Source organism: Lonchura striata, chromosome 3 (genome assembly GCF_050655825.1).
Source record: "Lonchura striata isolate lonStrDom1 chromosome 3, ASM5065582v1, whole genome shotgun sequence".
Taxonomy (NCBI): Eukaryota; Metazoa; Chordata; class Aves; order Passeriformes; family Estrildidae; genus Lonchura; species Lonchura striata.
In genome coordinates, this window is record NC_140705.1 from 81,017,485 (window position 1) to 81,044,760 (window position 27,276).

Consider the following 27,276-nt stretch of genomic DNA (forward strand, 5'->3'; position numbering starts at 1 on the left):
ACCGCCGGGAGCGCGCACCGCCGCGTCCGCAGCTATGGCGGCGGCAGCGGCGTCCTCGCAGCGAGACCCGGGCGATTGGCAGGACTTCTCGGGATTCCAGCCCTCTGCGGGGAGCGGCCTCGAGCCTGCTTGCGACAAGGGCGGCTGGGGCGTCGGGGATGTCGGGGCGAAGTTGTCCCTGTGCTTCGAACCCCCGCAGGCCCGGGTTGGCGGCGGCGAGAGCCGCGTCGCGCTGCGGCCGCTGACGGAGCAGAGCGCGCTGCAGGACGACGAGTGAGTGCGGGCCGGGGGCGCGGAGGGGAGCCCGGCACGGCCTGAGGACAGCGCGGGCCGCCAGCCCGGCCCTGCGACAGCGCTGCCCCCGGGCCCTGCCGAGCCCCGCGGCGCTGGCGGGCTGCGGGAGCGGAGCCTTTCCCCGCCCCCGCAGCTGCAGCCGGGAGCCGCCGGGCCTCGGCAAGGGGCTTGACATGGAGCCCTCCGGCTTTATCCCATGTCTGCCCGGGGAGCGTGTGAGCATCCTCGGGCTTCTGAGCCCGCCGAGCAAGCGGGAAGTACTTGTTCTGAAGTGCAGTGACCGTGGTTAGTGTTTGTTTAGCTTCTTGAAAAGTGCCCGCTGTCTCAGTGCTTGAATTTAAACATGGAAAGTGCAGCAAGCAGGCGAAGAACAAAATTGCAGCTGCAACTGCAATAATAATTGTTCGGTGTATACCCCCCTGAAGAATAGAGCCTTTCTGGGCCATGCTGCTGTACAGCTTTTGACTAACACTTATATTTCTTATTTTATAGTAAATTTAGTCAGTTTATCTTCATTAAAAATAATGCTGACTTACTTTAAGGTAACTCAACTGTGTGTCTTGTTCTAAGAGAAGAATTTTTAAAAGCCTGTTAGGAAAATACTAGATCTATGGTGTAAACAGTGAGGTAAGTTCAGGGAACCATGAATCACGCTGGGCAGTGATAAGGCTCTGTCTGCCCTTCTGTGTCTGCCTCGGCCTTTCCTCTGACCTCCTGTGAGCCTTAGCTAGGCAACCATTCCAAACATCCACCTACAGCATATGCCTAGAGGCAGGGCTTGGCTGGGGATTTGAGGAAGCAGCCTGCTCATGGGGCTGCTGTGGTTAAAGATTGATCTGCTTCACCAGTGTGGGACTGCGTGTGCAAGCCTCATGTCTGCATGGGCCAGCCTCCAGGACAGCTAGAGAGGAGACACACTCTAGAAACAGTAAAGACTGACCAAGGACAAGAGTGGTGGGCTGAGCTCTGCAGGAGTGCTTCTGAAAAAAAAAAAAAAAAAAAACAAATTCTTCCAAAATTTTAGTCTGATCTGTGCATGTTCATTATCCTGTGATAAGTGGAAAGGAAAAAAAGAAAATATTTGGCTCAGAATTTGCTACTCAGCCTCTGCTAAACAACATTAGGAATGTAATTTATAGCTCAGCTCAAATTTCATTGACGGAAAGGCTCATCCACCCCCAAAAAAGATTTTGAGTTAGTTACATAAGTAGTATAGAAGCTTGTCTTCATTTATTATTTTGTATCACTGCTGTGCATACATTGTTGCTTAAAAAGGGAAGTAACTTACATTTATCAAAAAACATTTTCTTGTATCTTTAAAACACTAAAAATATTGTCAGTAACTTGCAGATGAATATTTAGGGAGGAAAATACAGTTACTGATAGAGATACATGATCATTACAAATATGGTTATTGCTGATTCAGTTGCTGTTTTGTGTGAGGTCTGCATTTTTGTTCCTTTATTCTTTTCTCCAGGATTTGGAATGCCTTGACTGATAATTATGGTAATGTGATGCCAGTTGACTGGAAGTCTTCCCATACTAGAGCTTTGCACTTGTCAACACTGAATCTTTCAGAAAAAGGGGTAAGTTCTGATCAGCAGAAGTACCCTTTTTGGGTCTTTGGTACTCAACAAGGAAGTAAAACTCTTTGCATTTGTGTAAGAGAAAGTTGTTTTTAAGTGGCTGAAAATACGTTAGTACTTGCTATTCTACATGAGAGCTTTCTAAAAATCAAAGAACCATTTATGTATATTTACATCTCCCTGGGTTGGAATAATTCACGGTTAGTTTTAGATGACTCTTCATTAGAGCCAGAGCATGATAGAAAAAAATGTAAAATGAGAAAGTGTTTCACATAAAATCTTTCTGCTGTATGATTCGTGTTGAACACTGGTCTGGGTAAGGGAGGAAAAGAGGCAGGAGTACTCAAAGTCCAGTGAGGACTTTCCAAAGTTCATCTAATTCCACAGTAAGATGGCTTCTTTAACAAGAAGGCTGGCCCAGGAGACACAGAAGTGTAAGAGCTTGTTTTCTTTTCCTTATTTAAGAGTTAGAATAGTTCTCTGGAGTGGAAACAGAGAATTAAGAGCTTCAGCAAGGTTTATAGAAAGAATTGTCCTCTGATGATCTTAAAAGTGGATTAAAACACTTCAGGAAGAAAAGCTGGGAGGAATTCCCATCTCACCATGTTGTATCGCGGTCAGCTCCTCTTGCTGCGGCACCCCGAGCGATGCCGTGCTGGGCGGCGAGGGAAGAGAACGGGCGGCCGCTCCCCCTGTGAAGCTCTGCAGTCCCAGTTGGTGGTGCGGGGACAGACGAAGGCGACACGGGACTTGAGAGCGAACAGGATGGTTTTATTCAGTGAGCCCCAAGACCCCCTCGGGAGGAGGAACAAAGGTTTTATACAAGAACTCAGGAGGAGGGGTATAGGAACAGCAACCAATAAGGGAATAGCAGGGCAGGAGTTTAGGGCAGGACTAACATATCACAAACCTATCAGGGGAAGCAGGGGAGTGGAATAACACAAAGTAACCAATAGGGTGTTGAGTCTCACTAAATAGACAGAGAATACTCTGGAAGCAGGGGTGGGAGCTAGGAGGAATGACGGGGAAGGTTCCAGGAAAAGGGGCAAGGAAAGGGAGGATTGACAACTTGCAGAGGAGGGGGTTAGGGAAGAGCTAGGGAAGATTGACAACTGGGGAGAGGAGGAGATTAGGGATGGGGGGGCATGAACAGATATTGAACAAATATCAAATTAAAGGAAAAACACACCACCACATCACCGGTTTTCTGAAGAAACCAATGGCTTATCTTTTAAACATAGTGAAGTCCAGTTATGTTGTAAAAATATCTGAGTGTGTAACCTAAGAATTGGGTAATGCTTTGGCTTCTGCCATCCATTAGATAATCAACAGATATTTTTTACTGTGACAGAAGCAAAGATTGTTCTGCTGAAAAGGATACTTTGGGTTTCAGTAGAGGAAGGTGCAAATTTAGAACTCATTTATTTTATTTGAGTCTCATGTTTTTTCATTATTTGAGTCCCTTGAATTTGACTTGTGTTTCTTCTAATTTTTATTGAGTCCTTGTTCAGATTTATAAATGGTTTTGGAGTAATTAAATGCTTATATTTTAACTAAAAATACAACTCCACCATGCTGTGACCTTGTGTCAGGAAAAATGGACTGGAAGACTAATGGATTTCTTTAAAAGCAACGAAGTATAGTACATAAGAAAATGTTTTGTACCATTTTTATAAGTTACTTGCAGGAAGTTATGAAGAAAGTACATTAAAACATGTAAAGTGTTGCTGGATCAGAAGGAATCTTAAGTGTGGTGCCAGTAGAGAGAAAACCAGCTCATGGATAAATGTATCTGAAGTTTTTTCAGCTTTCACTCCACATGGAATGCCTTCTGATGTGTAAAGTCTGTGAGGAGTGCTTGACATACTTTTCTTCTGCTGCTTTGTGTTCAGTAGTATTGCTGGATATATGACAGCAGATATGGACCAGCTAGTATATTGTTTTATTTTCCTTACAATGAAAACAGCTAAGCAACACTTTCCTGATGCATTTGAAACTAATAATATGCTACCAGAATTGTGCAGAAGGCATTTCTCCTCCTGTTTTAGTAGGGAAAGATATAAGGTCAATAAGGCTGATACACCTGATCTTGGTTCCTTCACATGACAGTTATATGCACATATTTGTACATATCTGACAGTGAAAGAAGTAGCTGGCTGGAAGTGTTGTGCACAGTGGTATGAGGAATGGGATTGTGCAATTCCTTGTTTGTTTTGTTTTCCCTATATTACTTTTAAATCGGTCATTCCCTGGTAGCAAGAGGACAGAGGGAGGCATGGAGTGTGGCTGGGTGGAAAGCCAAGTGTTCGTTTTAGTCTGGGTTACAGCTGATGCCATTTTTTGTGGTTTGTTAGTCTATATTATCAAAAGGTTTTCAAAGGTCTCTCAAAATATTTCTGGATATGTCAGGGGGGAAAGCAGATCTCCTAGGTAAACTGTTATGCTTCCTTACTATCCCATCGTTGTCATATCCTATGTGCATGGAAAAATATTTAACATTTTAAAAATGTCATATTGGAGTGTATTTGTGTAGTAGGTGAAGACAGAGTCATAGTGGAGCCTTGTCATTGCACAGTTACTGGAGTTCAGATTATGGAAAAAAGTGGACATTTGACTTCATTCTGAGGGCTGAAGAAGTGCAAATTGTATGTTTATCCCTACAGGTGAGCTATCTGGGGATACCGGTTGCAGGTTCAAAGTGAATCTGACAACTATTAAGGTATCTGAAGAAACTGAGAAAATTGGAGGAATTACAAGAAAAACTGAAAACTGATACTGTGAGACCAAGGACTTCATACAGCCAGTCACGATGCTTTTAAATTAGCCCAAAGATCAGTTAAAGCAGCTGAGCTCAATTGGCTGATGTTGGGCTTTGCAGCTTTGAGAGGCTTTTCTAGGCTGGAATCTAGTAATAGACAAAGTAAAGAAACAATTCTGTAAATAAGCTAGGATATATCACTGTTTGAGAGTAAAATATGCCTGACTTATTAAGGAGGGGACTTATGTTCCTTACTGTATGTATATCTTTGGTTTGAAAGGATGGATATCATTTGGTGGTATATATATGGGAACAGTGTTACTTCTCTTCCTTTCTGAAAAGACCCTGAGATATTCAATGACACGTTTTTTTAAAATAATCTGGGGTGATACCAGTGTTCTGATATCACCATTCAATATCAACTCTTCTCATCTTTTTTCCATGTCTTTTATTATGTGATGAAGTGGAACCATAAAAGTACTTAAACTAAGAAGTTTGTGTAACGTTAGACATTACAGGCAAGTTTGTCACCCCACACAGATATTTGTTAATCTTCAGTTAAGATTTAAGTATTTACTTGACAGCCTCCCATGTAGATATCTGCATGTCAGTGTGTATATGGTCTTTATGGACATTATTTAATGACATGAAAGATTGACAGCTATTTTAACTTTGTCCAGTTGCAGTTTAGATTTTATTTGCCAGGCTGTTTGACAGAACTGTTGAGTCCATTTTTATGGGCCAAGATTCAATTTCGTTCTTAAAATTCAATGATAGTTCCCCATTTGCTTTTTGAACTTTATATGCATTTTATACCCTCACATTATGGGTGTGTATATATATTTATATAAATACACCTTTTCATGCTTTTTAGGTAAATGACAACTTGAACCTTGACCTGTCAGATGATGAAGAGCTGAGAGAACAGCTGGATATGCATTCTATCATTGTTTCCTGCATCAATGAAGAGCCACTCTTCACAGCAGAGCAGGTAAAGTGTTCAGCAAAGACAGTGTTGTTGATGTAGGATGTTGTTTTAGTCTGTTATTATTTTTTGCTGTTGTTCTTGCTCTTCAGTGTGGCTAAGTTTTTGATTGTTCTTTGTTTAGTTTTGTAATAATGTGGGAGGTAGCATTACATTATTCAGATTTGAAAAGTGTTTCAGTACTTCAGGTGAGGTTGATAGTCCAGGGTCTTTGAAATCTTTGTATATTTCTTACCATGAATTAGTCAGGAATGCTACTAAATTAAATATATGTGTAAAAAGCAAAAATATTTTCAGAATCTTAGTGGTATGGTAGAGTTTGTAGTTTTTCAGCATAACTGTGTGGCAGTTCATAGTTACACAGGGCTTTGCTGTTAGCAGGAATTCTTTGAGGTTTTTGCCTAACATGAGGGCAGATCTGTCTTTCTATTTGAGCCTTCAAATTACTTGGTATCTAAAGTCTACAAATCCATGGATTTACTTCAGTTATTTTGAAAATTGCACTTCTGAGTAAGGTTAATGAGAGTAAAAGTCTATTAAGATCCTGCTTTAGTAAGCAAACAAATAATCTATTTTATCGTTGATTAAATGGTTAAGCAAGGGTTAAGCTGTGAACTCTGATGAACATGGTTATTAATAGTACAGGAGAAGGACTGCTTGAACTGCCTGAGCTCTGTTTTACTGTGGGTTGGATCTCAGCACTGACTACAGCCTTTAAACCTCTAAAAGTTGCTGTGTTATTTATTCAAATGTCTAGTTAATTTAGCCTGTAGAAATGTAATCATTTATGTGATGTAAAGTAAGTTATCTATGCACAGAATTTCTGTTGTCATACTTTTTGTCTGGCTCAGGGATGCAAATCAGCTTCAGGTTATGGTGGATAAGTTCAAAAAACTTCTCACAAGCACAGGAAATTTCCAGGGTGTTTAGAGGGGCTTTTTGGTTTTTCAGAGATGTTTTTCTGGCTTTTTCTTTGTTGTTTTTATTAGTTTTCATTTAATTGGTTTTTGGTTGGAGGAAGGAGGGGGGTGTTTGTTTTACACAGAAAAATGTGGTGAAATAAGGAGTGAGGGAGATAATTTATTTTTGTTGTTATATCTTCCTTCAACTGAATAGTCAGGAACGATACTCCAGCTTACTCATTAATTTAGTTCTCTTAAGCAGAATCATGGGTACCTTCATATAGAAATAACCCCATAGTTTCAACACACTTCTTGTTATGCCATCACCAAGCTACTGTTACAAGGTGTGATTATTCTCAGAGAGCATGGATGGGGAGGAAATGTCAGTACAATTTTATTGTTCCTCTTCCATCTAGTTTGGTGATCATTTCATCCAGTTTTGCTTCAAATTGTAAGCTCTTCATGTAGGAGGGTTTTCATAAGGGTTTTCATTTTTCAAAGGTGATTGAAGAAATAGAGGAAATGATGCAGGAATCTCCTGATCCAGAAGATGATGAAACACCCACCCAATCAGATCGGCTCTCTATACTTTCCCAGGAAATTCAGACCCTCAAGAGATCCAGTACAAACAACAGCTATGAAGAGAGTAGGTGGTATTTATTTAGCATTTTTGCTCTTATGCTTAATGAAAATAGTTTTAAAGGGTAAGTTTGCCATGTGTTTGATTATTAGCAAGTCCTTCTTATGAAAGATCTGCATTCAAAAAATATTTTCAAAATGTTCTGAAATAATAGCCTAGATTCAGTGCATAGAGGACTTACCTTTGTCAGCTTTCTTATGACTAAGAACAAAACTAAGACTTTATAGAATTTAAATTTAAAGGAAGTATTCTGAAGGTTGATATGTTGGAATGAGATCCCTTCATGGGTAAAGTGATATGTTGGTTATTTTTAATTAAACTTCATTATTTTCTGTAAAGTGAGACACTTTATTGATGCCAGTAAACTATTTTAGATCAGCTAAAGCTCTTGAAAGCTCTTGAAAGCTATTCAGTAAATAAAGCTTACCGTACCTTTGGTACAGTTTCAGTCATTGCAACATATCTTGATAGACAGTAACACAAAAATAAGGCAATCATTTCTTTTTTGCCCCATAAGGACCATGCATATCTTTTAGTCCTCCCTTTCCATTCCTCTTCAGAGAACTTAAAAGTGAAAAATATCCTTTGTATCTTCTACTCACATGAAATCATCTGTGCTTCCTTATACAAAAGCAAAGGAGAAATTAGATTAATAATTAAATTGTAGTAGGTTGAATTGCATGTAAAAAACCTCTGACTAATCAGTTTTGTGATGGAAAATTTAGTTTAATCTTTACATTTGTCAACATGAATTCTAAAAAGTAGCAGTGACACAAAGAATATTTGATAGACGATCTTTCTACTTTGGCCTTTCTTAAAAAGTTTGGTGCTTTCCTACCTGTAGTCTGGGTCAACAATACAAACTCTGTAGAAGATTCAGAAAAATGGCCAACCTCTTGTGGCATGACTTAGAGTTTCTGCTACATTTCAGATTTATGGAAGAGATTCCAACCATGAAAATGGTCTCTTAACTGTCTCAACACATAAATTTCAGGAATGTGAAAGCAAAATGTATTGTGTTCAGCAGGGCTTCCTGCTTTTCTGACAGTTCCATATGTCCTAAGGTTTGGAGCTAATCAAGCTTGCTCAGTATTTCATATTATGTCAGTTTTGCTTTGCCTCAGGAGTCCAACTTGTCTGTTACATCTTTACAGTTTAAAGGCCAGTCTCGACTAAATAATGCCTTGAGTTACTTTGGCAGATAATTTAACTTTGCTTCACCATTTTCTCAGAATCTGACTTTCAGTTCACTATTTTTTTAAAAACTCTTGCTACCTGTTTTTAGTGTGTGAAGGTGCTTCAGAATTGGTCTGCATCTCTCTGAAATTTTTACAGGTTTTTCCTAGGAACTCTGGTTTTTATAGGATAGATCAGACATTTTAATTCATTTAGGATTCAGAGCAGGAAATCACTTTTATTTACTTTTTTTCTTGGATAGGAAATGACATACATTAAGGCAGTCCAAAAATAAAGCTCTGGTTACACAAGTGAATTCCTCAGCCTACTAAGTTTCAGTCTATGTAGTCTTCTGCATTTGAATTCCTCTGTCTCCACTCATGTGCATTAGCTGAGGATTTCCTAGGCAGCCCTTTCAAGACTTTGATAATGACAACTGGTCTATCATCAGTCAGGATTGCAGTTGTATAACCTACATCTATGTTTTTAGATCAACTGGTTTTTAAGCTGTGAAGCTGGTTCTTAAGTGTTGGGACTCACAGGTGCCCTCTCTCTATTACTGTTACAGTGTTTGAACAGAGTTTAAGGCCTAAGCTACCTTGAAAAGCTGTGGCTTCGTAACATAGAATTGTCTTAGAATTGTTTCATTGCCTTTTCTTCAGTTAAGTAAGTGACAATGAGCTTTCTCCAATCAATTTTCCCTGCTGTAATTTAAGAGAAAAAATTCACTTACTACGTTTGATGCTTCTAAGAGCTATGCTTTTTAGTAGTTTGTGGCCTTATTTGTCTTTTTCAACACTTGTCTGTAGGTGCTTTCCCTTACAAGTATTCTTGTAAAAATGATCCTAGACTAATTCAATAAAACTAAATAATTGCAAGCATCTATGCAGTGTCCTTAAACAGATTGTACCTGTCAGTGTAATCAGGACTAGCTGTTTCTCAAGTGCCAAATAAGATTATGTTCTTTGACACAGCAGCTGCTGGGACTTGCCAGCTTCCTAGGTGTGTCAGATCTAAACTGGAACAGAAAGCAGTTTTTTTTAACCCAAGCAAGCCTCAAAACATTTTCTTGGTCATAATTGTACTATCTGTGACACATCACCCAGTAGTTCAGAAAATATGAAGGCCTTTTCCTTTGAACAGTGAGTGCAGAGCAAAATAGTAGATTATGTGTCAGAAATTTAGCACTTATTTCAGCTTCCAGCATAAACTACCAAGACATTTTTCATATTTGCAGATTATCCCAGATTTCTCAGAAGTAAGAAGAAAATTTAACCATCTTCTTGTTGCTAATCTTGTCACCTCTGGAATGTGTTTATTCCTTTAGGAATATTGTTTTGTTCTATGTGGTTTTAGAACTGAATTTTTTGTTTTGAGAAATTTCAGAGTACATTTTTCTTGTAACTCACACAAGTTTTCTCTTGCTTAAAATCTTGACATAATACTTTTTATATGAACTATTTGTAGGAGTCAAAAGATTGTCTGTTGCTGAATTAAATGAAATGCTAGAGGAAATTGAAACTGCTATTAAGGATTATTCTGAGGAACTGGTACAACAGCTGGCTCTACGAGATGAGCTGGAGTTTGAAAAGGAAGTGAAAAACAGCTTCATTTCTGTCCTTATTGAAGTACAAAACAAACAGCGAGAGCACAAAGAAACAGCAAAGAAGAAAAAGAAGCTGAAAAATGGTAGTCCTCAAAATGGCAAAGAAAGAGGTCATATGCCTGGAACAGTAAGAAAATTTTTATAACTCTTTGTACATTTTAAAATGTTTTTGTTTTTTTCTGCTATGGGAAATAGTCCTAGATTATATTAAGATACTTGGTACTGCTGCTTCTATGCCTTCATTCACAAACAAGGCTTAAGTTTTTCCTGTTGAGAATTTTTTTTCCACAGGATCATATATTTTACTCTTCTCATATGCAGAAAATATTTTTTAACTGTTTGCAAATCAGCCTGGAACTAGCATGCCTTTGTTGTAAAAAATACTGTCTTTGGAATGTACTGCTCTATTGTCAGTAGGCAAATTGTGTTCTATTGTCAGTAGGCAAATTAATTAATGTGTTTGGTTTTACTGTGTGAATTTTAGTATGTGTTAGTCTTGCAGGAAATTCAGTACTATTGTTGCTGTAATCGCAAGTATTTATGGATCATGCTGGTTTCTAGATAGGAAAAAAGTGAATGTCTTACCCTGGATCTCCTAACCTGTGGCAGAGATACTACATTCAACAAGAGACAGGAAGTGTGTAGTGCATGGTTGCAGGGAGGAGATAAATTGTTTTATCTATCTATCTTTACTAAACATAGTAACAAAAGGAAAAACGTCTTTCAAGTGGAGTTGGATAAGAGGAGTCAAAGAACAAAATAAATTAGGTTATTAGCTTGTCAATGCAATATTTTCTTTCTCATCTGTCTAGTATAATTAAAAATTACTTAAGTAATTTTAATATTAATGTTTGAATTTCTTAATGATTCTTATGGGATGCAGAAAATGTGATTTTGTAGATGTTGGCTAAGTCTCAGAAATAATGCTTCAGTTCAATATGAGAAGGTTTTGGGGTTTGCTTTTCAAATATAAGCAATAAACATTATAATGAAATATTAATACTTCAGAATTTATTTCTAAACTTATAAGCATAAGATATACCTGTGACATACCCCAGATAGGGTTCTGATCTCATCTGTCAAATGAGAGATGTTTGTGTGTGTAGCTAAGTTTTAGTGGAACTTGAGAAAGTATTAGTCTGAAAAACCATACAAAATTGTTGTCCCTTTACAAGAGGACAGTGAATAGGTTTTGTTTTTTTTCTTCCCAGTCATGGAAAAGCAAAAAGGGATATTCTACCTAGAAAGAGAAATAATTACTTTGTTTTGGAACTTGAGTCAAGTGATTCACAAACTGTTCTAGTTAGTTTAAAGATTAGAAACTTGAATGATGCTTTCAAGTTTAACTTACATGGTCCCAGGACACGACATTTTCATATTTGGTTGCTTCAAGACACAGATGTGTCAGGTTGGTTTCTAAGAGGGATTGAACAGATTAGCTCACAGGTGAGACTGTACCTGCATGTGTGTGATTCCTTTGAAAATAGATTTCACTGTCATCAAGGACAGATTTGAGAGCGCTCTCCCAGAAAGAGGTGCAGGGCTCAAGGTTCCTTTCTTCAACAGTTCTTTTCTTCCTTTTTTTCTTTTTTGGAAGTGCTGAGAATGTGCTTACAGATAGTATGTTCTAGTAGCTTTGTGAAGACTAAGTTCATGTTAATAAATAATGTATTAATTGGTTGTTTTGTTAACTGTACTGAAGTCTCATTTAAATGCAAAGATTGGACGTAGACTTCAATTGTCATACTCTTAAGAAAATTAATTTTCCTGTAGATACGATAACTGAATAGAAAGAAAACCTCAGGTATTTTAATTTTCTTTTCCTTGCTACCATCTTTGGGTAAATCAGTTTCTTAGATTTCTAAACTTTTACCTCTTTTACAAGGGGAAACTGGGGAGCAGTTAAAAATAATCAGGGCTTGAAGATACCAGTTCCTTCAAGTAAGATACCTTAAAAGATTTAAGATGGCTTTGGCAAAATTTACGTCTTTACTGACCTTGTGTACTTTAGAATGTAAAAGAACACTGTATTCCAGCACATTTTATTCCTCTTACATAAATAAATACTTTCAGATAAATGTGCTGAGGTGTGCTCATCATACTGCCCTGTGTCAGCAGCTTGGCTGTTTCTTCTTCTAATGTTCATGTCACTTGCTGATTTTATATCACATGCTGAACGTCAAAGGTGTTTTGATTTTGATTTTTTTTTTACTTCTCCAGCAAGCAAAAAGGATTCAAAGTTCAAGGAAAAATGTGTAGTTGGATTGTACACTGCTTTTTCTTTAATTGGATTACTTGATTCCTTGCAATGGGGACTTGAAATCAATATGGGTGTATTATTATCTAATTGTGTATATTTTATGATATTGCAGAAAATAAGGAATACTAATGGTTGCTTCAGTTGTGGAAAAGGAAGCATGAAAGCATAAAAAGTTTTAAAGAGCTGTAGCTGAAAATTACTACTGAATAGTACATCCTTAAAATCTGAAAAATTGGTGTCAGTAGTGTCCCTAAACATATGTTGTTTGAACACAAACTTTAGAGGGGATTTTACTGTGAGCTGAACTGTGAAAAATGCTATTTTTTTACATTTCTAAATGAAACAGCCATAAAAAGCAAGTCTTGATTATCGGGTCTGCAGTGTGAAGATTTTGTTTGAATATATTTTGGTGTAGAAATACTGCCTAACTGCCATTATACAGTTTGCATTTTAATTCCTAAAATTAAGTAGGTGAGTGAAGAAATAGAAATGTGCTGAAATGCACCTTGGAGCTTGTCTTTGCCATTTGTCTTTCATAGTCTTGATAAATGCAGATTAATAGTCTTCTGAACTTTTCTCTGTCCCTTTTTTTTTCTTTCTGCTATGTTTTCACTACTTTTAGCGCTTCAGCATGGAAGGGATCTCAAATGTCATACAGAATGGCTTCCGCCACACGTTTGGAAACTCGAGTGGAGAGAAACAGGTGCTGGGCTATCTTCTCCCTTTTTTTCTCATTCTTTGCCTGCACTTTTGGTAGGAGCTGAGATCTTGAAAAATTGGCAGTAGCTGAAAATAAATGCTGAGACAGGAAAAAACAGGATAAAATGCTGGAATCTCTGCTTCCTTACCTCAGGTTTCTGATGAGCCTACAGTTTCTCTCCTCAGCAGCTCGAGAGATTCAAGACTTGATAATGCACTGAGCTAATAACCTGTATTTCTTACCCCAGACTAAAAGTGTGCTTTGCATAATGCATGCTTTAGATACACTGCATGTCTGTAAAAATCTAATAAGCAGTCAAAAACTGTGTATCAGGTTAGATGTAGTGTTTCAGCCTTCAGCATTAGCAACGTGCATAATGAAAAAAGGTTTTGTTCTCTTTTTTCTTCAAATGTTCAGAGCTAATACATCTAAAAACAGAGTAGCACCTGGAATATGTAAACACTACTCCCTTGCCTTTGAAAACTGCATGATTTTTAAAAGTAGCCAGATATGTGCAATACAGATTACCAATATAAAATACAGGAGCTATAGGCAAGTTTGTGTCTTTTCATTGGTTATTTAATATTAAAATGTAGAGCAGAGACAGCTTCAGTGGGCATCATATAGATGTTGTGTGTATCTTGGAAGCAAGATTCTTATGCCTTGTTTCAAAGTAATAACTTGCCTGCTGTTTCAGATCTGTAGTATGTATTTTATTAACTGCATTCTGAATTTTAGTGAACTGCTAATGCTTATGCTGTTGTTTAGTCTTTTGGCACACTATAAAATATTGGCATTTCACATCATTTAATATGTACTCACTATTTTAGTTTATGCAGTTTTATCAGAGGAGTCCATTAGAGTTTTTTTTTTCCCTGGTGAGAAGTCCATTGAGGCAATAAATTGACTGGTACTTTAGAAGTCAAGGCTGAGTAGTATTTTGTCTGGAAGATGAGTGTTGTATCCTGCAGAGGAGTTTAGGAGGCAAAACAACTCTTCAAGTCATTCTGCAATCATGAGGCTAAAAATTAGAGACTTGCCTGCTTTCTCAGGCAAAGTATATGTATGAGATTTTTTTGATACATTGAGGCAGTTATTTTTTTGTCCTCAGCTTTGGGGATCTTGAGCACATAGACAAAGCTTACCTAACAAGAGTTTTTATCATTCTACCACATTGCTAGTAAAGCTGTACCTGGTTTTTTTTCTGTTTTTTTTCTTGGCTGTCTTTACCATAAATTACAGCTGTTTATATCTGTATCTTTAGGTGTTTTAAATACCATATATTTTCATTAAATGAGCTTATCTAGCTATGCCACCCCATCATACTTTTGGTTAAAAAACTTTCACTGCCTCCTATGTGGATGTAAGTAGCATAATCATACGTCAAAAATAACAGTGATTAACTAACTCTTCCAGTCATTTTTTGAGTTAATTTACTGATGTTTTTCTTCATGTTGATCATACTTTTCTCCTGATTGATCTTCTTCTATATCCTTATGGATATAGAAAACCCCTTATGGGTTTTTATTACCCTTCCTGTATCGTAAAGAAAATCATGGAAGTGATATGAATTTAAAATTAAATGTAGGGTAGAAAAGTAGAAAATATACCAGCTCTGATATGATTTATGCCTGGAAATCCATTTTTCTATGGCATTTATTTTCTGTTTGGGAGGTTTTTGTTTGATTAGGATTTTTTTGTCTCCTTACCAAATCCTGGCCCTGCTTTTGAGATACTGGTGTAACCTTATTGCAACAAGTTGCAAAATTTAGTAAGTATCAAATTTTCAATTTCTTAATGCTGCTCTCGTAATATAAACTGGAGAGATTTTTTCAGGGTGTCATTATAAACTCACATTCAGGTGTTTTCTGCTAGTAGGGAAGAGTTAGTTAGAAATCTGGAATTGTGATGAAAAAAATGCAAGGACATACAATTTTTTGTGTACCTTGGGAGCCAGAAGTTCCTATACATAAAGTTACAACTTTAAAAAGTTTGAGAAGTTTGTAGAGTTATTTCAGAACTTTTTTCATTTTTTTAATTTTAATGGTATTTACCACCTTCTACTACCATCTCATAGTAGTTACTTCCCTTTTTAAAATCTTAGTCCCATTGTGTTTGAGACATAAGTAAAAATTGCTTAAGAGATTTTCACTATGTAAAGACAAACTTCCAGTGGAAGCTTCCTGTTCCTATCTGAGCATGTAGTAAAAAACAAAAAAAAAAAAAGCATTGAAATGTTGGCAGCTCTTTCTGTGCTCATATTTCTAGAAGAAAATTCATGACAGTCATCTTCATTTTGATTTTCAGGCATATAAAACACTTTTTGTAGGTGATAAAAAATTGCAGTGGGAATTGCTGCTTTATCATGTCATCAAATCTGCTTCAAAAATTTGGAGGTCACAGCAGATGTGACACTTGGTCTTGTCAGTAAGCTACACTTCAGTCACTCCTTCATTCTTTTCATAATATGTTATCTTCATATAGCATTTCAGAAAATGAGGTTTACAGTGTTGTTATAGAGACTGATTGTTACAGCTGCAAAGTTGATGAGTCGAAGGAAAGTATTTATGGAAACAAAGAAATTCCTTTTTTTGTTTTTAATTGCTACTGTCAGAAAGGAAAAATGGAAGGTGAAGTTTACAGGAGAAGTGAAACAGGGTTAGTTGATATTGGTACAGTGAAATATCCTAGTGTTTTATTGTCCAGGTAAAGGGTAGAATGCCATGTAGTTCTGACTTACACCTGACTTTCACTGAAGGACTGGTACCAGGAGAGGAGGAGACCTTGTACCTTGCTTGTAAAGTGTTCTCTGCTTGTTACCTGGACAACTACATAGATGTCAAGTGGAATGAGACATTGAGGGTTACTTTGCCTATTGCCTTGTAGCTGTAAAACCAGAATAAAGTTCCTCTGTAGTTCTTAAAAATTTACTTGAGGGAACTTCCAGGAAGCTTTTCCATTGGGGAAAATTCCAGCTATTTTAGTAGTTTTGAGATTCTGACCTCTTTAAGAAGAATATGCATTCATATAGGCTGCAAAGATGTTGCCTAAAGTGCATGTAATATAAGACCCAACAGGGTTATGTCAAGAATTTGAAAATTAATTAGTTGCACTGCAGGTATGAAAATCTTGAAAGATTTAAGAAATATTGTTGTGATTTTTTTTTTTTTTAAGCAGACAAGAATTAAAGATTTCAGTAAATAGAATTTAAAAGGAGTTGGTTTGAAACGATCTGTTAGCACACTCAACTATGAAAACTGATAATTTAAATCAAATTCCATATTCTGAGGTATCATGTTTCCTTAGGCTTGCCTTGTTCTTTTTAGTTGGAAGTCTACAGCAGAAGAAGGTGAAAGCCATCTGTTTCCATTTTTACCTAACTCTGGGACAGCATCATCTTCTTTGCAGAGAGGACAGTTAGCTGCATGACATCTAGAGGCTACATAGTTTGGAAAAAAACCCAAACAATCTTGTTTTCTGTGATAAAAGCTCTGAGATGGAAAGGTAGAATTTTATCTATTCTGAAATATGACTGTTTGTGGCAAACTATTTCAATTTCTACAATTTTTACAAAATAAAATGCATACAATGAAGTTGTATGAAAGGACTTGTCAAGTAACTCTGTTTTTCATTTGACAGTACTTAACAACCGTCATTCCTTATGAGAAGAAAAATGGACCACCATCTGTTGAAGATCTTCAAACATTAACCAAAAGTGAGAATATGAAATTCCCCTGCTCATTTCCTCATTGTATTTCCGGTTGTGGCTGCTCAAAGCCAGTGAATCCATCCACTTCTCTCTTCCCTCTTACCCTAGGGCATGTATGTAAAGATGCATGATTTTAGCCATAGATTTTGGACAGCTTGTTTCCTGAGCCTTCATGTTAGGTTTGTTTCCTACCTTTGTTTGAAACCCTGAAGGCCAGAAACCTGCATGTATCAGGATGTAAATGTTCCCATGTTTTGATGTTGGCCACATATCATGAAATTTGGTCTTACAGTGCCTGATACATCCCTGTTTGTTTACATTTGCTGTGCTTTACTGAGGTTGTTGTAATGACTTCAGCAAAATGGAGTGGATGTCAAGATATGTAGGACTAGTTCCATCCATAATGATTGCACTTGATTGCCTTTAAAATAGCCTGCTTCTCTCTGTGGTGTTGGTGGTGGGGTTTTGTTGTTAATAAATTTTGATAATTAGGAATTCCAAGCTAAACAGAGTTTTGAGCTTTGAATTCCCTGTTCTTCACACCTTTTTTTGGCCATCTCCTCATAATGACTATAAATTCCAAGTCCTCTAATTGTTTGATTTTATAGGTTTTTTTTGGTTTTTTTTATTCTAATTTGCAAGAAATCAAGGTTGTATTTTATAAAAATTTGCTTATTTAGGTGGCTTAATACAACAAGGCATCTCTAGGGGTCAATAGCATGTCGTTCATTGGATGTTTATAGGAACAGTTTAAAAATAGGTGGTAGAGTACGTCAATGCATTTGATCAGATCTCAGTGGAGAATCTCACTATGTATTTAAAGTGATTTTTAGCAGCAGTTCTGTGATTCCATGGGTGGCTGAGGGGTGGTAAAAGGCTCATTGGTTGTTTTCTGGAAAGAGAAAATTAATATTCTATAAATTCCAGGTAAATTAAATGTTTAAATAATAATAAGAGTTCTCTTTATTTGTCTACTGTAGGCAGCCTTAGATATTAATTTTTACTTCCTTTGTGACAAAGGATTTTTCATATTATGTTTATTCTTGCAATGAAATTTTATCCTCTTGCCATATTTAAATTTCACTTGATGCTATTAAGCATATGTTAAAGTATCTTAAAAACATTTTGTGTTGTTTGATGGTTTATTAAAAAATGTCTTGCACAAATGCATTGTAAAGAGTATCAACAATATTGATTTCTGTGGGTTGGTTGGAACTTGCTCCTGTGAGTCAGTTGCAGGTTTGTGACTCACTGTCTCTGCTGTTTTAAGGCAGGCAGTAAAGCAGGTGTTCAGGCTTGTTCAGTTGCTTTTTCTTTCAAAGCTCTGTATTACTCCGTAGTTATGAACACTAACGTCTTACTTCAATGTAAAAATGGAAATAAAACACTTGTTATAATTTGAGTTTAGAGTCTCATATGAGGAATTTGAAGTTTATTAAATACTGCTTTTCAGTAGAATTTTGTATTTTTCCTTCTTTCAGTCATGTCCTGGGCACTTTATAAAGAATAGTCATTGTTTTTCTTTATGTAGTGACAGAAGTTTATATATGTCCAGTCATGCTTGTCCATTCCTTCTTCAGAAATAGGTAAGATGGACAAGATCTACTCATATTTGTCACAAAATGGTATTTTTGCATTATTGTAAGTTAATGCTGAATTAAGTCACGTAGTTAAGATTTTTCAAACCTACAGCAGATAACATTCACCATTACAGCGAGGGAAAAAAAACACCATTAATATTTCCATAGGATCATTCACAGCATTTTTCCATTATTTGAGGTAATGATCAAAGATATTAAGTACTGTCCTAATCTCAGTCCTGAGATTTCCAGCTCATTAATAGTTGTTAGCATACTTTGGTTTTTGGATGTCACGACTTTCTTTTGGTGAGAATATTTTCTAAGGAAGAGGTGCTTGTTCTGGTTATGACTGATGGCGTTTTACTGTAATATTAACTACATGAAATGGGGTTCTTGCATCCCCAGACTGTGGAGCTCAGTGAGAATTACACATGTGGAAGGTGGAGAGGATGTGATGTCTCATTGTATCTTCTCATCTTTCAGTTAAGAGATTTCTTACACCTCATAGTAGTATCTCTATGAGTAGTTGGAACTGCTCCAAAGTATTTTTTATGTGTTGTGTTTAATTTATGACTAAATATCTGATTTTTTCTTTTCATTCTTTAGTTCTGCATGCCATGAAAGAGGATAGCGAGAAAGTGCCAAGCTTGTTAACAGACTATATTTTAAAGGGTGAGTCTGCTTCTTAGCAGGGATTTTATTTGATTCTAAGTTAACTTAATTGACTTATCATGCGTATCTGAAAATAGTGATCCTACAGCATTCATTAATTATGTTGCCTTTCAATCAAACACAGCTGTCATTTATGTTCTGTTTTGTCCAACCATTCTGAGGTACAGTTCATACACAGAATATGTTTATTTTGTTTCTGTTAGTAAAATATAGCAAACTGCTGAATGACATCAGCAAAAGGAGTCTGGCTTATGAAGTGTAATGGGTATGGTTAAAATCTTCCATTGCACAGTTTTTTCAGTAATTGGAACTCAAACTTCCTATGGTAGTAAAACATTTGCTATGCAAAGTGCTTACAGCTTCATTTCAAGTGTTACTTTCTGATCAATAATGGAAAGTATTTATTTTACTTGTTATACCTTCTTCAAATATTGCTTTATAAGTTTTTGTATGAGTCATTTATTTTCCAGTCTTACATATTGACTGTGTTTAAAGAATGTCAGACTTTAAAAAATACTGTCTGTCTTAGCTTTAAAGGAGTTGTTCCAGGTAGTTTCCAGGTTGTTAAATTATTTTAAAATGTTTTTCATCTGACTTCATTTTTGGCTAGATCTTGCTAATGCTTATACTCTTACTTAATTCTTGGCGTATGATACAATTTTCTTAAGTGTTTAAAGTTTAGCAAATGCATCAAACTCCCAAGATCTGAACAAATACCTGTACAGAAAGATGATGGGTGACATTTTGTTTGCCACCAAAATGTTTATAATAGTCTGCTTTTCATATGCTGTGAAAGTTTTTCTCTTCTTTTGGTATCATGTGTTCCAAGTCTCATCTTTTTTCTGAATATACTGTCTTTTGACTTGACTTACTCCATATGATTTTTAAAGGTTTCTGTATTTCTTACACAAATTTACAGTCACTCTCACAGATACTTGAAAGTACTTTCAGGTTTGAGTTATGGATGACATATAGTGTGCTATCATTTCAGAAAATCTGAAGAAAAGACATTGAATGTTCTGGAAGCTCTGAGAGACTTCCTGTTGAAAGAGATTCATTTCTAAGTTTTGTGTAAGCATGTAAGAATGCAGAGATCCTTTCAATTTATTCATTTTATTTTTCCATTGTTTACTTACTCTTTATAAAAATTCTTCCTAAATTAGACAGGTGTTTGCATGTGAGCCGTGTAGGATCATGGTCAAGGGTTTTTTTTTTAGTGGTGATGGCACTAAGCAGTAGTTCTGTGAAGCAGAATCTTTGACCCAAGAGGATGAACTGTTGTCAGTAATTAAAACTGTTGGCTCTTCATAATCCATCTGGAAATAAGTGACTGGATTTAACAGTGCTTTTCACAGTGTCTGCTCTTATTTTTAGACGTAGCTACTGGGAAGAACTTTCAGATTACTGGGATATTGAGGAGAAACTGGCAGCTTAGGGAAATGTAGAAATCTTTTTAAAAGTAAAGAAGGCTTATAAAGGTAGATAACCTTAACATATGAGAAGATGATCTAGGAAGCTTGAACTGAAGTTCCTTCCTGCCTCTTGTGTGCTCATTACTTAAAAATCACCAAGGATATTCTATTAATGAGATGCAACAATTGCAAAAATGTCATGCATTGAGTGTCTCGGATCAAACAGGATGCCCGTTATATGCAAACATTGTTATCTTTAAACTGTGAAACACAAATTGTGGGAACATGAAGAGTAACCACTCGCATCACTCAAAGCAAAAGGAAAAGTCAATTTCTCCCCCCAACTACCACTTTCTTCATGAACAGAACCAAGCTTTTCTTCATCCTGTGTGGGCTTTGTGCTGTGGCACATAGTTATGAGCTCAGAACTAGTGAGCATAGAATTTTACTCTTCCTTTCAGTATAGCCTTAAGTAAGCTTCATATGCTATTTTGACATTATGTTAAATATTTATAAGTCAGCTAACAGTGTTACTTGTACTGTAGATTTATTCTGTGGCAAATCTTCCAGTTGTTTCAGAAGTTGTAACCTACTGCTCTTTTTCTGCCACTAAAACTTCTGGCCTGAAACACCCACAAGACTTTCGTGGCACAAAATACTCCCAACTGCCAGTCTATTGTCTGGACATTATTTTTAAAGCTTGTTAAGAGGCGATTGGTTGAATTCTTTATAACCACTTAGATCAACTTTCAGCTGAGCTTTAATACCTGAAATTCTAACCTGTTTCTTAACTCCAAAATAAAAGGAGTGACCTACTTATTGTGGATTCTGCTCTCTTCACTGTAAAGATTAAAAATGTCTTGGCAAGGTAAAAATCTTGAAAATTTAGGATTTAAATTTGTTTCCTGAAAGAAGTTCTGGACCCATGGTATAGTGGTCATTGTATTCATTTTACACTGAGTGGATTTTATTGCTTTTTATTAAGCTTTAATCAAGAAATGAAATTTTGAAATGTGTGAATTATATCACCAAAGGTGATATAATTTGTTCTGTTAAAATCTGTTAAGTATGTGTTCCTTTGAGGATCATTTTTTTCCAATCTTGCAACAAAAAAAGCAGACAGTAAATTACCTGTGATATTAGGATATGTGTAGCTTTATGGGAAATAGAGTTTGGCACAGAGGTGAAACCTTTTTTCAACCTTTATATTCTGTTTTACAGAGCAGAAAAAATAAGTCTTGGAGACATGCTCTTGATTACTTTTTTAAAGCAGCACTGTCTTGCCCTTCTGTGCTGTGTAAAAAATTAGGATATGCAGTCCTATATGGGTGTTACAGCTGTCCACAGAATTATTAACAGACTTGCTCAGATACTAGTTGTCACTGTTGAACAGTTACTTAAATGGTTGAGAGGCAAAACTATCAGGAAGAAAAAATGTCAGGGAAAAGATTATTGACGAAGTACTGTTACTACAATGTAAAGGAACAAACAGAAGAGTGCTGTGAACATAGAAAGGTGAATGAAGTCATAAGATTGAGCATGATTGTTGATGTAACATGAAATCTTACCATGTGACTGGCGCTCTGAGGATAGTGAAATAAGTTTATATTTTCTCTGAATTCCTGTGTGTTTTGTAGAATTCACAGATTCTGTATAATCTTGAGTAACTTGAACTAAATGCCCAGTAATTCTGAAATTTGGATCATACAGGAAGACACAGACCCCCTCTGTGTGTGTTAATACTCACTATCTTAATTTAATAATGACTGGGTAAAGTTGTTTGGACAACAGCTGAAACTTGAAGGACAGTTCTGCAGCCAGATCTGCTATTGACTTTCTTTGTAACCATGGATCATTCTTGGATTTTTTTTTTTCATAATCAGCTAATCTTTCTGAAGTGCTGGAAGTGTAAATTCTCAAAACATGATGTATGCAAATACAGTGTAATAAAGAAATTAAAAAGAGCAACTCAGGCCATTTCATGTTAGGGGATAAAACCACCTCTAATATGCACTTCTCAGTAAGACTATTAGTTTTGAAATTATTTCTGATGCTTTCTTTCTTTAAACCATCTTCTTTCCCCAATTTCTACTGCCCCCTTGTGTCCCCCAAAATGTTAAGAATATAATTTTCCTTATCATGGTTAAGTCCCTCTTTCCAGGGGTCATTTAGCTCTCCCCTGGATCTTTTCTGTAAGGAATATCTCCTCAAAGGTAAGTATCCCAAAGCCAGACTGAGTACATACCCTGTGAAAAGTCTGGTACAGTGTAGCAGCTTATCTTCTCTTGTTCATGGTGCTCTTATTACAGCCTAAATTCTTTTCAAGGGGATATTTTTCCTTTTGTAGTGTTCTGTTTGATTTTACTTTCCAGTGGACATTTCTATCCTGACCCTAACATAATGCAAGGGAACTAGTGATTTGCTTTGCAAGTGAACTCTAGTTCTTTTCCCACTAGAATATGGTTCATATTATATTTTATAGATTTAGAATTAAAATAGGTGGTAATATAAAATTGATCAGCATTTGAAATTGTGCTTAATTTTTTCTGAATATGTTTTAATATATCAATATTGTTATTATATTTTATCACCAGGAGTCATGAAGGAGAAACTGGGATTTGAAAAAGGGTAGGGGAATGAATTTACTGACAGAGAAAGAAATACCAAACCAAAACTGAAATTCTTTGTCTTAGAAAGCACACTTGTGGACTGAAGCTGGCAGCTTAGTAAGGTCACAGTATTTAAATGCTGTTTGTTCTCATCTTTCTATTGACCTTTTTTGATGGTTGAACTAATACAAGGTGATTTGAAAACTCTGTGCTTATGTCCATTGAAAGACCTAAATAAGCTGAGTTTTTTGTGCACAAGTTAAACTGTAAAAAGATGGAGATATTTGTGTCATACCTTGCAGCTGCATTGGGTTTAGGTGTTGGCAACAGTAGTAAGTACTATATCCTTTGATGAAATTGTGTTAGTATGGACAGTACTTATTGAATTTTTACTTTCTTTTTAAAGCTTTCAGTCTTTCTTCTTGTGTGTATAATGTAATGACTTTCTGCATAATGATTATTTGCCAAGTACAATAATGCAAGTAGCATTCTACAGATATGAAAATGAATATTTATATTACTAGTATTATGTATATTATATATAGTGTAGTTGCATCTGTAATCTTTGCAGTATGTAAGTTTAGGTTGCTTTCTGAAGAAAATGCCTCTGTGCAGTTGCTTGTCTTTTTAATCTCACAAGTAATAATTGCCAATTTCAACCCTACAAGACAAGAGCAGGTGTTTCAGGAGTAACAGAAATACTGTAAGGAACAACATCTAGGCAGGAGAAGGACTGGAACTGCTGTTTGCATTGAGCTGATGGCTGTTGCCTTGAAAAGCCAGCTTCTCCTTGGATCTGATATATTCACCTACTTGAATGCCCATACAGGTGCTCCTGTTTCTTTGGGGGCATGAGAGCATGGAGAGGGCCTGATGGACTTCACAGCAGGTTTAATGTAGAAGCTGAGGACAGCATTGTGGAAAGGGGAATTACCTTGTTTCATTGCTGTATGGGTAGTGAAGAATATCTGACAAAATCTGCTGGAAGCAAGAGTTCCTTAATTTAGCTACTTCCAAAACAAGTCATTGATCTATATGAAATGTTAACCAATGTATACACAGAATTTAGTATTAGGGTAGGTTGTCTGGTATCACATCTAGACATGTTATTTCATGATTACTACTTCCAGGTTTTACAAAATGTGAAGATTTAGCTTTGCGTACAAGGATAATATTTATGTAACTATTATATAAAAGACATAAGTATGTACTTACAGCTGAAATTATTTCCTTTGAAGTCAGATGTGTTATTACAGTAAACTTTATAAGATGTATTTACTGCTAAGCTTTGTTTTCTTTTCCAATTGTCCTCAAACAGTAATTGTGACAAAAATAGAGTGCTAAACATAATATGCTGTGCATTTCTAGTTAGTAAAATGCATGAAGTGTCTGGTGTTTTCTTCTTTTTTCTGAATGTAGATATCATGAAAGCAGAAAAATTGCCCATCTTTCTCCTTGCTATTTCATACCTGATCTTTCAAGTAAAACTTTTAGTTTATTTTGTTTTAATGAAGCAAGAATTTGCACCTTGTTCTGGTTTTAAATTATGCAAGTATTTGAGATAATGAGAACATTTATTTTCTTACCTTTGAAATTTTTGTTTAATTGTTACACCTGACTTCTTTATTTGCTTTTGTGTTGTGCTAGCATTGGTTTGAAAGCTGGATTGCTCTGAGGTTTGTGCCTTATGTTGAAGCAGGAATGAGAAACACGTGAAGGACATGTCTTATCTTGCCACTGTGTGATTCTAGTACACGCACCAGAATTAGAAAGTAGAGTTAGAACCTCAAATTGTCAGTGCATATTTTTAAAATATAACTGCATGCATCACCTGTTACTTAATGTTCTGTTTTCTGATCTAACATTTTAAAAAACACTGTTTAAGACATGACCTTTAGTTAACTCATTTCTGGATAATACTAGTTAAAGATAGTGGGTTTTGTCTCTTCATTACCTTTTGAGAGAGGCTGAAAACTTAATTGGCATTTCAGTTGATTACTAGATTTTACTGTGCTACTAATAGGTTAGAATCCAACATTTAAATATTTTAGTATATAAATTACTTTTTATGCATATAAACTTCACTGATATTTATCAATGTGTATTTGTGGTTTTTTTGCAGTTCTGTGTCCTACATGAAGAGGGCTGCCTTTCAGAACCAGCCATGCTCCTTTCTGTGATGAGAAGTTTTCCTTGGATATAACTCATACTATTTTTTTCATTTGGCACTATACCTAAAGCAGTATTCATTTACCTCTTCCGTGTGTGTGGATTTTCTGATCCTACAGTAAGTCATCTGGGCATGACAACTCATCCAGTTTAACTTAATAGTGCAATGAACTGGAGCAGGGAACAAACATTGTACAGTATTACTTGCATTGTTCTGACTTTTTAAAGTCTATTTTTTCATTGTATAGCATGTAATAAATCTTCCTGCACATTTTGTTGTTGGAAGGAAAGGTAAACTTTGAATAGTGTAAATAAAATAAGCTTCATGTTAAGGAATCCATATTTAAAAGTATCCTTAATTCCTGCACAAAGATGAAAAAATTATCTGAGTCAGACTTGGAATTTAAGATTCAAGTGAGTTCTCCAGGACACTCCAGAAAAGTGATTGTGAAAGCCAGCAATCAGCACTTCTTTGTATACAACAGATTTGTTCATAGATTAACAAATCCAGATTTCTTGGTTTGGCATAAATAATTGTGTGTTACTTGTTCTTGGTATTAACACAAACATCTGACTAATGTAATATTTCATGTTTGGTTTTATTTTAATTAATAATGTTCATGTGGCTTAGATATTCTCCCATATTGCTGCTATAATTTTACTGGTTTTAAAAGGTTTTTGATCTTAATGAAAATGCTTCAATATATAAACGTTTTAAAAGGTATCTTTTTAAAAATACATGTACAGTTTGAAAAACTTGCACCTGACTTCCAAGTTAGTATTATATTGAGATGTTTGTTGTTATGTATCGCTGAATTTTACTACAAATATCTCTTGTAAATTGTATGTACTGTCTCCTCTGTGATGATGTACTTGCATTCAAACAGATGAGAGTGTATTTTATAAATCCTGTAAAAGAGACATACCCCATATTCTCAACTTTAAATACTTGTCAGAAGTAATTTTGCCAGTCAAAAGGTGAGATTGAAATGCAGGGAGTACTAATTAAAAAAAACAAAAACCAAAAAAACCCACTTTTTTCTAGGTTAAATTCCTATTGATTCTTCATCCAGATATATATACTGACTATCTGAAAGCGTTGGCATATAAGCTTCTAAAGAAATAAACATGTTTTCTTCAGTTTTTTCCATCTGAAGTCTTCAAGGGTTTTGTTAGTTAAAGAGAAATTTTATCCTTACATCATCTTTCATTTTCAACTTTATCATCATCACCAGATACTATTTTGATCAGTAAAACAACATGGTTTGAAGATAGTTCTCATAATGTTTTTTGTTTTGTTTTGTTTTGTTTTTCTCAAGACCTCAATATTTTTGTCTTTTGTGCCTTTTTCAGCTGAAAATTATTTTTTTCCTCCCTCTCCCCCACTTGATCACCAATGGATACTTGCCATCCTGCTCAGGAATAAATAGATCCTCTCCATAAGTGTGGCATATGTGAAGAAGTTTTTTTGCTGCTTTATTTTAATTCATTTGTGATTTCTCTAAAAATAAGGCAGCCATTTATTTCTGTAGCTGGTCTGTTATAAATTCATTATGGCATGTTTTTTGTGTAGAAATTCTTGATGTGGACCGTTGATGCCTGGAAATGGGCAAAGGGGATGACCCTGCTTTATTTTTAAGAAGGTGCACATGTGAAACCCACCATGTCTCTGTACGAGATTATTCATAGGTGCTTCAATCTCCTGATGAGGCTTGTAGTGACAAGATGGAACAAAATAAAACAGCAACAATAAAGAGAAGAGTAAAAAAGAAAATAAAAGAAAGGAAAACAACAAAAAAACTTCTGTCAAAGTGTATGTTACTTGTAACAAATCTTGGATGACTTAAAGTTACAAACTACTAAAAGTAATGAAACTGGAAATAAAGACCAGAAACAACTTCAGTGAGCTAAACATCTGCTTGCGAATTTCATGCCTCTCATCAGACTAAACAAGGTTTCATTATGACAAGTACCTGTTTACCTTGTATGCATTAAACAACAGCTGCCAACTGTGGCAAGTATTATATGTATACCTATATATGTACATAAACAGATCTCAAAATGTTTGAATAAAAAGAACCTTGCTAATCTGCTTTTCTGCTGAGTTCTATGGACTTGATATTTTCTACTATGCATCCTTTTTTCCAAATCCATTATTGAATCTTGCATTCTTTCAGGGAGATGGATTTCACTCTTCTTTTTAGTTTTAGCATGTGAC

The 27,276-nt window shown here is 35.9% G+C and overlaps 1 protein-coding gene across 4 annotated transcripts; it reads left to right on the top strand.

Annotated features, from left to right (window-relative positions):
- On the top strand, positions 1 to 27,151 carry FEZ2 (fasciculation and elongation protein zeta 2). 4 transcript variants are annotated; one of them, XM_085576926.1, is made up of 10 exons: positions 1 to 273; positions 1,772 to 1,880; positions 5,513 to 5,629; positions 7,027 to 7,171; positions 9,809 to 10,074; positions 12,830 to 12,910; positions 16,547 to 16,622; positions 18,148 to 18,202; positions 18,803 to 18,868; positions 25,012 to 27,151. In XM_085576926.1, exons 1-9 carry the CDS (start codon positions 35 to 37, stop codon positions 18,825 to 18,827), a joined length of 1,113 nt encoding a protein of 370 aa, XP_085433052.1. In that variant the 5' UTR covers positions 1 to 34; the 3' UTR covers positions 18,828 to 18,868; positions 25,012 to 27,151. The 4 variants fall into 4 exon arrangements, with proteins under 4 accessions (XP_085433052.1, XP_021383756.2, XP_085433053.1 ...); XM_021528081.4 differs by lacking the exon at positions 18,148 to 18,202; XM_085576927.1 differs by lacking the exon at positions 12,830 to 12,910.
- Positions 27,152 to 27,276: the final 125 nt, after the last annotated feature.

Bases quoted from the DNA above. Each gene is read 5' to 3' on its own strand.
- FEZ2 (XM_021528081.4), top strand. From the start codon at position 35: ATGGCGGCGGCAGCGGCGTCCTCGCAGCGAGACCCGGGCGATTGGCAG. The intron at 274-1,771 runs GTGAGTGCGGGC...TCTTTTCTCCAG, and splicing joins AGCGCGCTGCAGGACGACGA to GATTTGGAATGCCTTGACTG. The intron at 10,075-12,829 runs GTAAGAAAATTT...CACTACTTTTAG, and splicing joins GAGGTCATATGCCTGGAACA to CGCTTCAGCATGGAAGGGAT.